This window comes from Ovis aries, chromosome 1 (genome assembly GCF_016772045.2).
Source record: "Ovis aries strain OAR_USU_Benz2616 breed Rambouillet chromosome 1, ARS-UI_Ramb_v3.0, whole genome shotgun sequence".
NCBI classification, from domain to species: Eukaryota; Metazoa; Chordata; class Mammalia; order Artiodactyla; family Bovidae; genus Ovis; species Ovis aries.
The window spans coordinates 69,437,711-69,452,821 of record NC_056054.1 but is presented as its reverse complement, the minus strand read 5'-3'; the positions used below and the strand labels follow the sequence as shown (position 1 = coordinate 69,452,821).

General features: G+C 36.9%; 1 protein-coding gene and 1 non-coding gene across 4 annotated transcripts in view; both read right to left on the bottom strand.

Annotated features, from left to right (window-relative positions):
* Positions 1-2,792: 2,792 nt before the first annotated feature.
* Positions 2,793-15,111, bottom strand: part of BTBD8 (BTB domain containing 8) — a 95,664-nt gene continuing 83,345 nt past the window's right edge. For all 3 annotated transcript variants that reach the window (XM_012176065.4, XM_004002191.5, XM_060411616.1), the window contains 5 exons: positions 13,442-14,147; positions 13,155-13,242; positions 12,601-12,740; positions 6,205-8,532; positions 2,793-4,924 (listed from right to left, as the gene is read on the bottom strand). In XM_012176065.4, the coding sequence (XP_012031455.3) occupies positions 4,455-4,924; positions 6,205-8,532; positions 12,601-12,740; positions 13,155-13,242; positions 13,442-14,147 (3,732 nt within the window). In that variant the 3' untranslated portion in view covers positions 2,793-4,454. The remainder of the gene's footprint in view (positions 4,925-6,204; positions 8,533-12,600; positions 12,741-13,154; positions 13,243-13,441; positions 14,148-15,111) is intronic.
* Positions 3,575-3,646, bottom strand: TRNAE-UUC (transfer RNA glutamic acid (anticodon UUC)). Its single transcript has one exon. It is a non-coding gene; the product is annotated as a tRNA-Glu (tRNA).

Here is a 15,111-nt window from a genome sequence, read left to right as displayed (position 1 = left end):
TCTTGTTTCTTAATGGTAGATCTCATGAGGGGAAAGGACTAGGTTAAGGATATGAAGTTATGAACATTCTTAACATAGACTGCCTAATTACTTCCTGGAAAGGTAATTTACACTCCCATTGTAACATTCGGAGGACCCCAAACTTACTAATTCTCTTGCTAACATTGAATTTGTTTTCACAAATTACTTTTAAAATCCTTGCCACTTTGATAGGTTAGAGTAGAAACTCAGCCTTGATTTGCCCATCTCCGATGAGTGGTGACTATATGTTCACCACTTGTCTCCTCTTATCCTTGGCTCCCAAGTTCTCTTACTTCTGAATACTCCTTTTGGTCTTCATGTTTTTCTGACACTTCCACAGTATATTGTCAAGCCTCTTGAATGTCTCACAGGCATCTCAGACTCAGTATGTCCTAGATTAAACTCATCCTCACTCCTGAGCTTGCTTTTTTTTTTTTTTTTTTGGCTAATGACATCTTGGCTAATGGCTAATCTCTTAGGTATGTCCACTCCTTTCTCTCTCCAGAGCTACTGCCCTAGTTGAAGCCTTGGTTATTTTAACATTCATCACTAGTCTCCTTGCCTTGAATCCTGCTCCACTCAGTCCTACTTTTACTGGTTCCAGAGTGATCATTCTAAAATGCAAACCTGATCCTCCTACTACTCTACTCTCTGGACACTTCCTCCCTTGTATGTTAGCCTATTTTTAGTTTTTAAAGGACACACCATACTGTTTCCCATGGTCTATTTTTAGTTTTTTTAGGAAAGCACCATACTATTTCCTATAGTGGCTGCACCAATTTACATTCCCACCAACAGTGTATGAGGGTTCCCTTTTCTCCACACCCTCTTCTGTATTTATTATTTGTACACTTTTTGATAATAGCTATTCTGACTGGTGTGAGGCAATACCTCATTACTGCTGCGAACCATTTAGTACAGGTACTTTTTATTTAGAGCATATGCACTAGTTTTTCTTGAATATGTTTAGTTATATCTGTCAGTTTTTGAATGAAAATGTACCAGTTTGCATTCCCACAGCCAGTATATGAGTTTGGGTTGCTTCTCTCTTGGTAATGTTTATCAGTCCTGCACCAAGAACTCAAATTTTTTAAAAGTTAGATTTTTTTTTTTTGGTATGAGTTTTTGAGTCTTAGGTAAACTATGCATAAAAGCATCTTTTAAAAATATTTCTATTCAATATTTTTATTAACACACAATCTAAGAAAATCAAAGTACTTTCTATAAAAGTGCATCTTCAAGTCATCTGACCTACATTTCCAACAAGATTGCAGCCATCAAGCCCTTTCTTTAAATAAATTCTATAAAGTCATTCACTGAATATTACTTGCCCTAAGAAGCTTTCTCTAATATTTTCTTCCTGACAATCTGTTCATAGCTTTTCTCTCTGAGCTCTTACAACTCTGACCATATACAATTGCTATCCACCAAACAACAGTCTAACGTGTTAATTCTCTTTTAGTTCCTTCCACTGGGATAGCTGATCTCAGGTAAGGATGCTACATCAGTTTCCTCAGGTGTAATAAAGATAAGAGGAGAACAGCTCTCCTGGGTTCCTTTACCCTGCTGCTCTCTGGCCAGGTGCCCCTTCCCAAGGTGTCTCTTGTTTTGGAAAAAAAAAAAAAGGTAAGAACACATATCTCATAGAACTGTTGTGAGAATTAAATGTTAATGGGTATTTAAAGCATTTAGTACAGTGTCAGGCTGGTTGAAGCTCAAGTTGGAATCAAAATTGCTGGGAGAAATATCAATAACCTCAGATATGCAGATGACACCACCTTAATGGCAGAAAGTGAAGAGGAACTAAAGAGCCTCTTGATGAAGGTGAAAGACGAGAGTGAAAAAGCTGGTTTAAAGGTCAACATTCAAAAAACTAAGATAACGGCATCTGGTCCCATCACTTCACGGCAAACAGATGGAAAAAAATGGAAACAGTGACAGACTTTATTTTCCTGGGCTCCAAAATCACTGCAGACAGTGATAGCAGCAATGGAATTAAAAGATGCTTCTTGGAAGAAAAGCTATGACAAACATAGATAGTGTATTAAAAAGCAGAGACATCACTTTGCTGACAAAGGTCTGTATAGTCAAAGCTATGGTTTTTCCAGTAGTCATGTATGGATGTGAGAGTTGGACTATAAAGGCTGAGTGCTGAAGAACTGATGCTTTTGAACTGTGGCGCTAGAGAAGACTCTTGAAGAGTCCCTTGGACATCAAGATCAAACCAGTCAATCCTAAAGGAAAACAGTCCTGAACATTCACTGGAAGGACTGATGCTGAAGCTGAAACTCCAATACTTTGGCCACCTGATACGAACAGCTGACTCACTGGAAAAAGACCCTGATGCTGGGAAAGATTGAAGGCAGGAGTAGAAGGGGACAACAGAGGATAAGATGGTTGGATGCCATCACCAATTCAATGGACATGAGTCTGAGCAAACTCTGGGAGACAGTGAAGGACAGGGAAACCTGGCATGCTGCAGTCCATGGGATCACAAAGAGTTGGACAGGACTGAGTGACTGAACAACGACAAGCACAGTGTCTAACATCTAATAAGTGCTAAATAAATTTCAGCAATTATTTTTCAATATGTTTGCTGAATGATAAAGAACTGGTCCAGAGTCCCACAAGAAATAGACTGGTAGATATGTTGATGATGCGCATGATAAGAAAGCATACTCCTGAAATTACCTAAGGTGTCATACTTAAGCAAATTTCGTTCCCTACTATCTATTTGCACGTATGACATGAAAGAAATGAAGTTTCAGTAATAAATTTGTAAACTCCTGAGGTAGTTTATTAAAATAACAATTTCACATTTGGAGAAAAAGAAAATAACACACTGTCTTGAGAATCTGTGCTGTTTCTGACTCTATCATATACCAAATGAAGTATGTCATACATCAAACTGAAATTAAGGAATATTGGATTCTGGCTCACAAATCAGTGTGGGACCTTGGGCACTTTAAAAATTCCTCTGGGCTTCAGAATCTTCCTTGGGAATTTGAAGGGATTAAACTAACCTCTAAATTCCCATCCAGCTTTTAAGATATAAAGTTCTTATAATACTGTTTTTGACCTTATAAGGTTTCTTCTCTTCATTAGAAACTGAACTCAGTTTTGAGGAGCAGGAATCAAACTTTATCTTCACACTTCAGAGCCTAGAACAAATGTGTGTCTTGACTGAATGAATGAGTGCTCCTTGTAGAGCTTCTAGTTAAAAAAAAGCATCGTGAATTTATGGTATAACAGGTTAGTAGCATTGGAGAAGGAAATGGCAACCCAGTCGTGTTCTTGCCTGGAGAATCCCAGGGATGGGGAAGCCTGGTGGGTTGCCGTCTATGGGGTCGTGCAGAGTCAGATACGACTGAAGCGACTTAGCAGCAGCAGCTAATATTAACTAATGTGTAAGAATACCAAATGATTGTATATTTATACAGTTGTTGATATTCAAAATAGTTATAGATTATCTCTATAGTTGTCATTTGTTGAAAACTTTGTGAATTAATTTCTTTTCATTTTTGGCTGCACTGCTTGGCTTATGGGATCTTAGTTCCCTGACCAGGGATTGAATCTGGGTCACAGCAGTGAAAGCACTGAGTCCTAACCACTGGACCACCAGGGAATTCCCCCAAAACTTTGTTAAATTACAAAAGGAATTCTAAACCAAAAGATTTTTTTTTACTTCTGATATATTTTAGAGAAATTATGAGTCAGTTACAAAGCTTTCAGAGATGCCAATTCTATTATATCCCACCATCCAAAGGAATTACTGTACAGATAAAACTGATGGACAATTTTCCTACTTCTTTTGGATAATAGCAGATGCCTTTCTCTGGATATATCCCCCAAAAGAGATACAGGAAATTCTGCTTCTCTTGTTTTAGTAAAAATGTCAATGAAATTTGAGATGCATTTACTTAATAATTTCCTGGATCTAAATGGCTGGAAAAGTGAAGGTTCTTCCTAATACTAGCTATCAGTCTAACCATACCAACCTGAGTTTGAATGTCACAGATTAACTCTACATAAATTGACACAAGCATGATAAGTTTTTTTTATTGTTAAATTCCTGTTACCATATGCAGAGAAAAAGGGACTGTTCTACTTGTGCATTCACAGTTTAAATTATTGAATGATAAGTAACTGACCAGTTAGGAAAGGAAAACTAAAGCAAGGGTTTCCTTATAGGTCTTCTAAATTCTCCAATAATTATAGAAAACATGCTCAAGATTTTTAGAAAAAACAAAACAAAACAAAACAAAACACTTTTTTCTACATATGATCTCATATTAATAAACTAAATTGGAAAGACTTCCTCAGTAGTAACAATAGACTAAATCTGGCTAATGCAGTTATCATTTGGATACAATATAAACATCAAAAAAATAAAGAGGTGGCATATTTTAACATTTTCTGAAGTGTTGACACTCTTAATGCTGAGTTTCCAGTTCCAGAATTGTCCATTCCCCTTGGGGTGAACATTCTTCAGAGGAAAAACTAGCCATGGTAATGCTTGCTGAGGAATCATCAAATGGAGATGTTAGTTCACTCCATCTGTTCAAAGTGTCTACATGTGCTTTACCCTGAGGTTTTGAGCTGTCTCGTGCTAAAAGTAGTGTCTGATTAATTAGATACTGTGCTAAATTTAAGTCTTCAGGAACAGAATTTGTGATATTTAAGTTAGAGTCCTGTTCAGAGAGCAGTTGCTTTAATAGTGTCCAGTCTTGTTTTGCAAAGTGTTGCTCATCTTCAAAATCCATGTCTGTAACTTGTGTTTCTGATTCCATTTTCTGCTCAAATGCTTCTGTTACATCCATCTCATATATTGGAGACAGGGTTTTTGAAGGCCGATGGTCATACATGTAGATTTGTGCCACTGTGTCACAACCATCTATGTCTCCTGAAATAATTCATAATACTACACAATGTAAAAATTGCACATGTTGGTACCCCCTCAGAGTTCTGTAGAACTATTAACACAATATAACAGTTATAGTCCAAAAACCCCACAAAATGGGAAAAATAACATTTATACAAAATGGAGAAGATTTTTGAGGCATTTCTTTTTCTCTGTTTAAAAAAAAAAACTTGAAGGTAATGTTTAACAGGAAAATCAACATAGGAAACTAACAATAATTCTCCATAATTTAATGTAAAAGCTTGTGATACAGAAAACAAAAATTATTTAAACATAAACAGAATGCACACATATATCTAATTCACTACAATAGAAACTTAAAGAGAAAAAAGGACATGGTTATTTGATGGTGATGTTTAAGGTAAGTCAGTTTCAAAAGGAGAATCGATACATTTTACCTAAAGACTTACTAGTATATTGCACATGCAAAGAGGATGCAAGCAAGGACAAACAAAAAAGTACAACTTTATGAGCTCCCTACTCTTGTGATTTTGCTCTACAGGGACTATTGGTAAGTATTTTTCTTCATTCTGGTATACAATAGCTACTTAATCAGCCACTATTGCATATTTTAAATGTGGGTCATAGTTCAAATTACAATAATAAGGAAGACAAACAACACAAAACAATTAGACAGGAACCATCTATACATATGAAATAAGCCTGGGCTTTTTTTCATATGTTATCATTTCTCTAAATATAATCTCTTTAAGGAAATTTATCTTTTTACTTGAAAATTTTAGAACAGAATTATAGTGATCTTGAAAGTCTTAATCTCTGTAAAATGTATATAAATTTTAATAATTAGTCTAGTTAAAATAGTTCAGTGTTTTTAGTTACATATTACTATACTTATTGCACAGCCCTCTTATATATTAGCATAGTTCATAAATCATATCCAATGTATAATAAAATGTCTAATAGTCAAGAATTCCTATGTTAAATTAGACATAAATAACTAAATAATAGCAAACTATGTTTTTCTCTTTATTCTTTCATGTAAAATCTCTTAGTAGATTAGCTCTAATAAACAACCAAAATTTTTATTACATGTTAATTTTTCACTAAGATTTTAAGTGAACAATTAAGAGCAACTAGCTGATTTTCATTCTATTAAGAAATTCCAGTTTTCATTTAAAATTTGAATCTGTTGCTTAAGCAGTTATTCTAACTAAAATATAACATTCAGGGGCTACCGACAACTTTAAGATTCTATAAACTCTTTTTCTTATGAATTTAGCATGTCTATTTCTGTACATTACCTGCAGATAAAGCAATATTAGCTTTTTCGGTAGCTGTAGAATGGCTTTCTTTCACTTGACCTTCCTGAGGCAGAACTTGACTCCAAGAGGAGTCCAGAGACTTTGTGAAGCTGTTCTTTGGTATGTCAGAATTGGATTCTCTTTGATGAAGTTCCAAATGACATGGTCTTTCTTGAGATTTTATATCACTATCTGAAAATTTGCTGTGTGTCTCAAAGTCATTATCCACATTGCTTCCACTATATACTTTTTTATCTCCTGGAGGAAGCTGTCTGCCTCCTTTGGACAAGACATCTGTTGTGCCCTTTTTTGCTGTGGCTGATGCACTCTGTTTATCTTTTCTTGACGAGTCAATGCTACTAAGACCCAAGGGAGAGCTTTTGTTTTTATATATACTATTGCTTTTCTTTTGTCTGCATTCTAAAACACTACCTTCACTTCCTTGTGAATATCTGGAGTAGCAGGTCCTTCCATGATGTTCATGAGAAATACCATCAAAAACATCAGAAGGTGAAAGAGAATCTACAGAAGGTTGAAAGAAAGCATGGACCTCCCCTTCATCAGATCCTATCTCTTCACATTCATCTACAGAAAGTAAAACAGACCTTTTAAAACTTTTAGTTACACGAAACTCATGACTTTCATTTTCAGTTGCATCTTCAAAAGCTAGATTAATTATCCCCTGAAACTGCTGAAGAGCTGGGTTAGATGTAGAGAAATTTTCTGCAACATTTTCAGCTTCAGACCTTTCATCTTCTGTTTCATCTGCTGAGGAAGAAACTTGATCTACTTCCTGTACAAACTGGACACTGCCTCGTGGAATATTTTCTTTTTCCCTAGGATGAACTATTGTAGATCGAGACCAATTTTCTGGCCTTTTCCTAGGAATCTCATCATCACTTGTTGAATTAACTTGGAAAAGGTCACTACTACTTTGCTTTTTCATTTTCACTTCAATTCTTAAGTTGCTATCATATATTTTTAATTCTTCAGGAGTACTGGTATCACTGCTACTTCTTCCAAGAAAATCATGGCACAGCATAGTGCCACATTTAGAAACACCTCTGTCATTTGACCCATCATCATCCTGAGACCCTCCAGCATCATAGTCTTCAGATCTGGGCTTTATGTCATCAGAGGATGTTGTGGCACTGCCACTGTCTGATTCAGGACTCTCTCTCTGATGCAGAACATTGGTACTCAAATTCCAGTGACTCATGAATGGCGCTTCTGGAGTTTCATGGCTCTCTGAAGTTTCTGTTGTTTCCGTATCTTTAGGAGAATTTTTCCCTGATACTTGTTCCAAAAAACACTTGGAGGAAATATGTGAACCTACTGTAGCATGACTGTCTTCATTCATGGCAGAGTCATTAGACAACTGACTAGGAATTGTCTCTTCTTCTACACGAATTTTAGATTTTCTGTCATCTTGACCAGAATTTAAGGTACCATTTGTCTTTTCAGGAACCCAAGGTAAAACATCTTTCACACATTTAATGCTTAATTTTTGGTTTGTATCTTTTCTCCCTACTTGCTTCTCCCTATCTGATTCTGAATGGAGTTGTCCGACATGTGCTGAGTCTAAGTCACAAACAGGATTCGAGTTCAAAGAGTTTTCTTTTGGATTTGAAATCATGGATTTTAGAACAGTGGTACTATAAAATTTTGGATCGACATTATCACTCTCATCAGAATGACAAGGTATTTTAGCTATGGTGCAGTGATCTATTTTTTTGTGACCAGAAACATCTGTTTCACTTTTAACTGAACATATCTGTTTTGATTCCAGTTCATGTTTTATTAATTTATCCAGATTTGAAGTATTTTGGCATTCTAACACCAACTTCTCTTTTTCTTGATTGTTCAGTGTCTTCTGTGAGTCGAGTATGCATGGTGACTGAAATGCTTCTGCATCACTGGTTTTGGCTGTGAGATTAGTTAGAGGTTCATGAGGCTTCTGTTCAGAAACACTGCTTTTGTTCTTATTATCACATACGTCAAGAAACACACTTTTCAGGACAACAGATGGTTCACTTTTTAAAGGTCTCTGAGAAGAAGGCAGAGTCTTCAGTATAACCTGTTCAGGAAGTGTTTTTGGTTTTGAGTCTTTATTATTCAAATTTTCACCTTTTTTAGGTTGATTTGGGTTTTTAGGCACTGTGACCTTTTTTGCACCAATCTTAGGCAAAGTTGTTTGTCCTTGCTTGACAATTTTTCTCTTAGGTGTTTGTTTATCTGTAGTTGCACTGTGGTCCAATTTTGTCACATTTTCATCAGACTGCCTTGAAGACACTGAAGATTTTACTGAATTTGGTGATCCTTGGGATCCTAAGAAAAGAAAATTTAAAAATATATCTTCCAGTTTGTGAGTGAAATTCAATATGGTTTTTAAAATCCTTTAAAAGAAACAAAAACATAACATGATGAAATGGTAACATAAGATCAAATGGACAATTACAAATTAGGAGTTAATGACTTGATAAAATAAAAAATATTTTTTACTACAAATATAGAGAACCTATTGCAGCATCTCAAGTAAAATTATTAAAATAGGCTCTCTCTTCTTCAAGCAAAGAGCATTGAGCCTTATGCCAGAATTGGATTTGCATAAATATACACAGGTAGAAAAATCTGGTTTTCTTATGCCAAGAGAGTACTAAGGGTCTTCTCTTTGAAGTTCTAGGGGCGGAAAATAGACTGTTCCACACAGTTGAAAAAGAGAATCAAACTAAATACAAAATAGAAATGTTGAAGTTGTTGTAATTTTTTCTTCCAACAGTAACAAAACTAATTTATTTCTCATAACCAGATCATTATTATTATAGCTCATTAGGGTTAACAACTTAGATCTGCAGTTGAAACTAAAGCTGGTTACTGGAAGGAAAGAGGACTGATTTTGAGAATTCACTTGTTTATAATGGTTGATGTTCTAGAGATGATATTTTGAGCATTTAAAACTGTCAAACAGAATTACCAAATCTTTTTAAATGTTTATTTTTTATCTACTAGAACATGAACAATTTTTCTCTGGCTTATTTTAAAATTTACTTTCAGTATTAATTCATTACCTACCCCAGAACTGTGTTTAGCATTTTACAAACTGCTCTTACATATGTGAATGCTTAATGCATGAAGCAAATTAATTTTTAAAATCTGTTATTATATTAGCAAATATGCAATCTGATCAGTATTCTTCTCTTTCTTACAACATGGAAAACAACAGGCACAGCACAGGGTCTAGAGAGAAAATTCTTCCTTCCTAGTATTACAGCTCTCTAGACAGTACCATTAGTTTAGTTTTTTTTTTTTTAGGTACCATTAGTTTTTAAAGAGCTTTTTAGTGCTGGCTTTGCAGATGGAATTCTTAGAGTTATCAATGAAGCTTTGAAGAAACACAGGCATAATATATAGAAGGACCAGAAATGCAGATAACCTGGTGACTCCCTTAATATGATTTTCACAAAAGAAAATAAAGAGTAAACTTATACCCCCAAATACCAAAATACTTGTCTGAAAAGTGGAAGAACAAAATCTTGTCTCTGAAGTATGAAATGAATGTAAAATAAGTGAAGTCATGTTATATTTTGCTTATCTGTTGCTGAAGTTCCAGAGTCAGAGTTCTGCTTATTCCATTTAAACAAAGAAGTAGAGGAGCAAACCAGGCCCCTGCCCGGTCTGGGACTTCCCTTCCCTCGGCCCCTCCCTGCTAGAGGACCACGCCCTAAAGGCCAAGGTGCCTCAGTAACCAGCGGGCGGCTTTGCGCCTGCGCGTCGAGCCCTACCGCGCGAGTCTGGCTGGCGGCGGACCGGGGCTAGCGCAGCTCCGGTCCCGGCCCTCCTACCCCTCCGCACCCTGCCGCCTCCTGACGCTAGGCGTGACGTCACCAGGCCGGCGGCCGCCATTACAGAGAGCAGAGCTTTGGGGCTACAGCGAGTGGAGGAGGGCAGGGGCCGGTGGCCGAGCACAGAGGGGCGAGCCAGAGGGCCAGCGCTAGCGTCGAGCAACCGCCGGTACCCTCACAAATACCCTGGGAACCGGCGGCGGCGTGTGCGTGTGGCCCGTGTGCGGGCGGCGGTGCGGGAGGAGCGTGGAGCGGCAGCCGGTTCGGGCGGGTGGCATCATGGACGAGAAGGTGTTCACCAAGGAGCTGGACCACTGGATCGAGCAGCTGAACGAGTGCAAGCAGCTGTCCCAGTCCCAGGTTAAGAGCCTCTGCGAGAAGGCTAAAGAAATCCTGACAAAAGAACCCAATGTGCAAGAAGTTCGATGTCCAGTCACTGTCTGTGGAGATGTGCATGGGCAATTATCCTCTACATAGAAAACCCTAAAGACTCCACCAGAAAATTACTAGAGCTAATCAATGAATATAGTAAAGTTACAGGATATATAATCAACACACAGAAATCCCTTGCATTCCTATACACTAATAATGAGAAAGTAGAAAAAGAAATTAAGGAAACAATTCCATTCACCATTGCAATGAAAAGAATAAAATACTTAGGAATATATCTACCTAAAGAAACTAAAGACCTATATATAGAAAACTATAAAACACTGATGAAAGAAATCAAAGAGGATACTAATAGATGGAGAAATATACCACGTTCATGGATTGGAAGAATCAATATAGTGAGAATGAGTATACTACCCAAAGCAATTTACAAATTCAGTGCAATCCCTATCAAGCTACCAGCGATGTTTTTCACAGAACTAGAACAAATAATTTCAAGATTTGTATGGAAATACAAAAAACCTCTAATAGCCAAAGCAATCTTGAGAAAGAAGAATGGAACTGGAGGAATCAACTTGCCTGACTTCAGGCTCTACTACAAAGCCACAGTCATCAAGACAGTATGGTACTGGCACAAAGACAGACATACAGATCAATGGAACAAAATAGAAAGCCCAGAGATAAATCCACACACATATGGACACCTTATCTTTGACAAAGGAGGCAAGAATATACAGTAGAGTAAAGACAATCTCTTTAACAAGTGGTGCTGGGAAAACTGGTCAACCACTTGTAAAAGAATGAAACTAGATCACTTTCTAACACCGCACACAAAAGTAAACTCAAAATGGATTAAAGATCTAAATGTAAGACCAGAAACTATAAAACTCCTAGAGGAGAACATAGGCAAAACACTCTCAGACATAAATCACAGCAGAATCCTCTATGATCCACCTCCCAGAATTCTGGAAATAAAAGCAAAAATAAACAAATGGGATCTAATTAAAATTAAAAGCTTCTGCACAACAAAGCAAAATATAAGCAAGGTGAAAAGACAGCCTTCTGAATGGGAGAAAATAATAGCAAATGAAACAACGGACAAACAACTAATCTCAAAAATATACAAGCAACTTATGCAACTCAATTCCAGAAAAATAAACGACCCAATCAAAAATGGGCCAAAGAACTAAACAGACATTTCTCCAAAGAAGACATACGGATGGCTAACAAACACATGAAAAGATGCTCAACATCGCTCATTATTAGAGAAATGCAAATCAAAACCACAATGAGGTACCACTTCACACCAGTCAGAATGGCTGCGATCCTAATATCTGCAAGCAATAAATGCTGGAGAGGGTGTGGAGAAAAGGGAACCCTCCTACACTGTTGGTGGGAATGCAAACTAGTACAACCACTATGGAAAACAGTGTGGAGATTCCTTAAAAAACTGCAAATAGAACTGCCATATGACCCAGCAATGCCACTGCTGGGCATACACACTGAGGAAACCAGAATTGAAAGCGACACATGTACCCCAATGTTCATCACAGCACTGTTTATAACAGCCAGGACATGGAAACAACCTAGAGGTCCATCAGCAGATGAATGGATAAGAAAGCTTTGGTACATATACACAATGGAGTATTACTCAGCCATTAAAAAGAATACATTTGAATCAGTTCTGTTGAGATGGATGAAACTGGAGCCGATTATACAGAGTGAAGTAAGCCAGAAAGAGAAACACCAATACAGTATACTAACATATATATGGAATTTAGAAAGATGGCAATGATGACCGTGTATGCAAGACAGCAAAAAAGACACAGATGTGTATAGTGGACTTTTGGACTCAGAGGGAGAGGGAGAGGATGGGATGATTTGGGAGAATGGCATTGAAACGTATACTATCATGTAAGAATCGAATCACCAGTCTATGTCTGATGCAGGATACAGCATGCTTGGGGCTGGTGCACGGGGATGACCCAGAGGGATGTTGTGGGGAGGGAGGTGGGAGGGGGGTTCATGTTTGGGATCGCGTGTACACCCATGGTGGATTCATGTCAATGTATGGCAAAACCAATACAGTATTGTAAAATAAAGTAAAAATAAAAATTAAAAAAAAAAAAAAAAGAAGTAAAACCTAGTAGTATTTCAACTTTACCTTGAGTTTTAGCAAGATTAGCTGTGGCATTCTTTGTCCTCTGTGGAACTGTAGCACATCCATTTCCATTTCCTCTTTTTTTTAAAATTGCCTGTGATACTGGATCACTGTATCCTTTGCTGGTGATCTTCTTTAGCACACTAAGAAAAATTATTTGTGTTCAGTATTACACTGAGACTCTGAAACATAATTTTTTAAAAGACCCATGCATGAAATATAGTTTTTCACAACACTGTAAATCAATTAAACATCAATTAAAGCAAAAAGAAAAATACTTTTTCTCAAGTAAAAAATATCTCTTTTCTGAAAATAGAAAAAGTTTGTAAGTGTTTAAGTTTATAAAACTGTAGCTCTACTATGGGAAAGCAATGCATACTTAGGTGCCACAAGGATACATTATTATTCTATCATTTTGTATAATAAGTTTTAAAGTATCATTATACAAATATATTAAATTTTCTAAGGAAAAATATCTTAAAAATATTTAGCTAGAAGTTAGTACATGACTGACTTCCAGAGAAAGCTACTGTCTAGGTAAGATAATGAAGACTTACCTGTTATGTGTATTAGATTCCTGTTCATGAGTGCTTTTTTTATTGGAAATTCCATTGGTATCTTTTGAAACAGGTCGAGATTTCATTGCTGTAAATGGAGATGAGTGGGTCATGAGACTGAACAATAAATACGTAATAATTATGTATAAATTCACTGGTCATACAATATATATGCAAAATTAAATGTTAGAATGCGAAAAACTTTTCCTCAGTTTGCATAAGTATATGTAACTAAATTCTTTTTGGCATTTGAAACTAAATAAAATTATCAGAGTGCTAAAACTCACCTACAGTGGAAGTTTTGATACCTTCTACACTGTTTTTCACAGTCTGTCCCCGAGAGTCACAAGAGGAAGGTTTATGACCAGAAAGCTTCTCTTTCACTGACCCATTTTCTTTTGGTTCATCCAGAGAGTCAGTGGAAGTCAGTAATTCCATACTTGAATTCGTAGATCTGCTGGAGGGCCCTGCAATTTGGAGGTGTGGAGAATCTTTGCCTGTCACTTTCTTCAAAGGCTTTGCTTTGGCTTGCACATTTAAATTTCCAGTGAGTACCTTGGGTCTGGCACCTGTAATTTGCTCTTCCTGATTTCTCACTCCTTTTCCATTTCCTGAATTTTTCTGTTCATCTGCTGCTGCTGTTGCTGATCTTTCCACAGCTTGTCTAGGTGACAGGTTTGTTGACTTTGCATTATCACTGTTTTCCGTTTTGGGCTTTATGATAGCTTTGGGCTTTCCAGAAACATTTTTTCCCACAGTCTTTAATTCTTTTGTACCCTTGGATGCTGCTTTTGGATCCTTTTCCTTTAAAGGATCATGCTTCAAAGTTTTATTTATAGAATTTCTATTAGTACTTGATGAATGTCCAGAGGCTCCTAATCCATCAGATTTCATCTTCTGATGAGCAGAGAGATAACTCAGACACTCTTTCTTGTTACTTCCTCCAGCGGATTTGTTTTTTATAGCACCACAGTCAGTAACCTGTTTTCTTTGCTACAAAAAAGAAAAAAAAAAAACTTTGTATTTTGAAAAGTCTTTGACACGTAATGCTTTATGTTTCAATAGCCAGTTTTTCAAAGAGGAAAAAGCAGCAAAATTCACATTATGATTTAGGGCCACTTAAAACTTGAATTATCTTGGATCACTTAAATGTGTCTTTGATCACCTTACCTTAATCAAATCTGAAATACAACAAACAACAATTAATAGGAAATTCTACTTTTAAAAAGGCATACTATTTAACTTTGTGAAATTATGGTAGAGATTAACATTTAATGATATTAGGATGCCTTGGGTAAATGATAGAATCCCACATTTTTTGAGGGCCCACTCCCAGGTTTTGTGCTAAAATGCTTTTCATATATCATCTCACTTATTCCTCACAACAATTCTGTAAGATATCTCCTGCTGCTATCTCCATTTCTTAGACAAGAAACTGGGGCTTAAAGCAGGTATGTAATTTACCCAAGGCCACGGGCTTCCCAGGTGACGCTAGTGGTAAAGAACCCACCTGCCAGTGCAGGAGATGTAAGAGACAAGGGTTCAGTATCTGGGTCAGGAAGATCTCCTGGAGGAGGACACGGCAGCCCACTCCAGTATTCTTGCCTGGAAAATCCCATGGACAGAGAAGCCTGGCAGGCTATAATCCATAGGGTCGCAAATAATCAGACATGACTGAAGCGACTTAGCACTCACATGCATGCACATGATGAAAAGGGATTGAACTAGGACTTGAGCTCAAGATTTACTGCTTTAAAGCACGTAGTCATTATATGGTAAATTCTGAGGGACATTATAATGATTTTTCACCAAAAATTCTCTCTTCAATCCTATATACCAAATGCCAGAAATTTTATCACGAAATATTTAGTCCTCTGGAGGCAAGGGCCAGAGGGAAGCTCCTGGGAAATAACACATTGACATTTGAAAAATTTGGTTTTTGGGGCAGGGGAAAAGC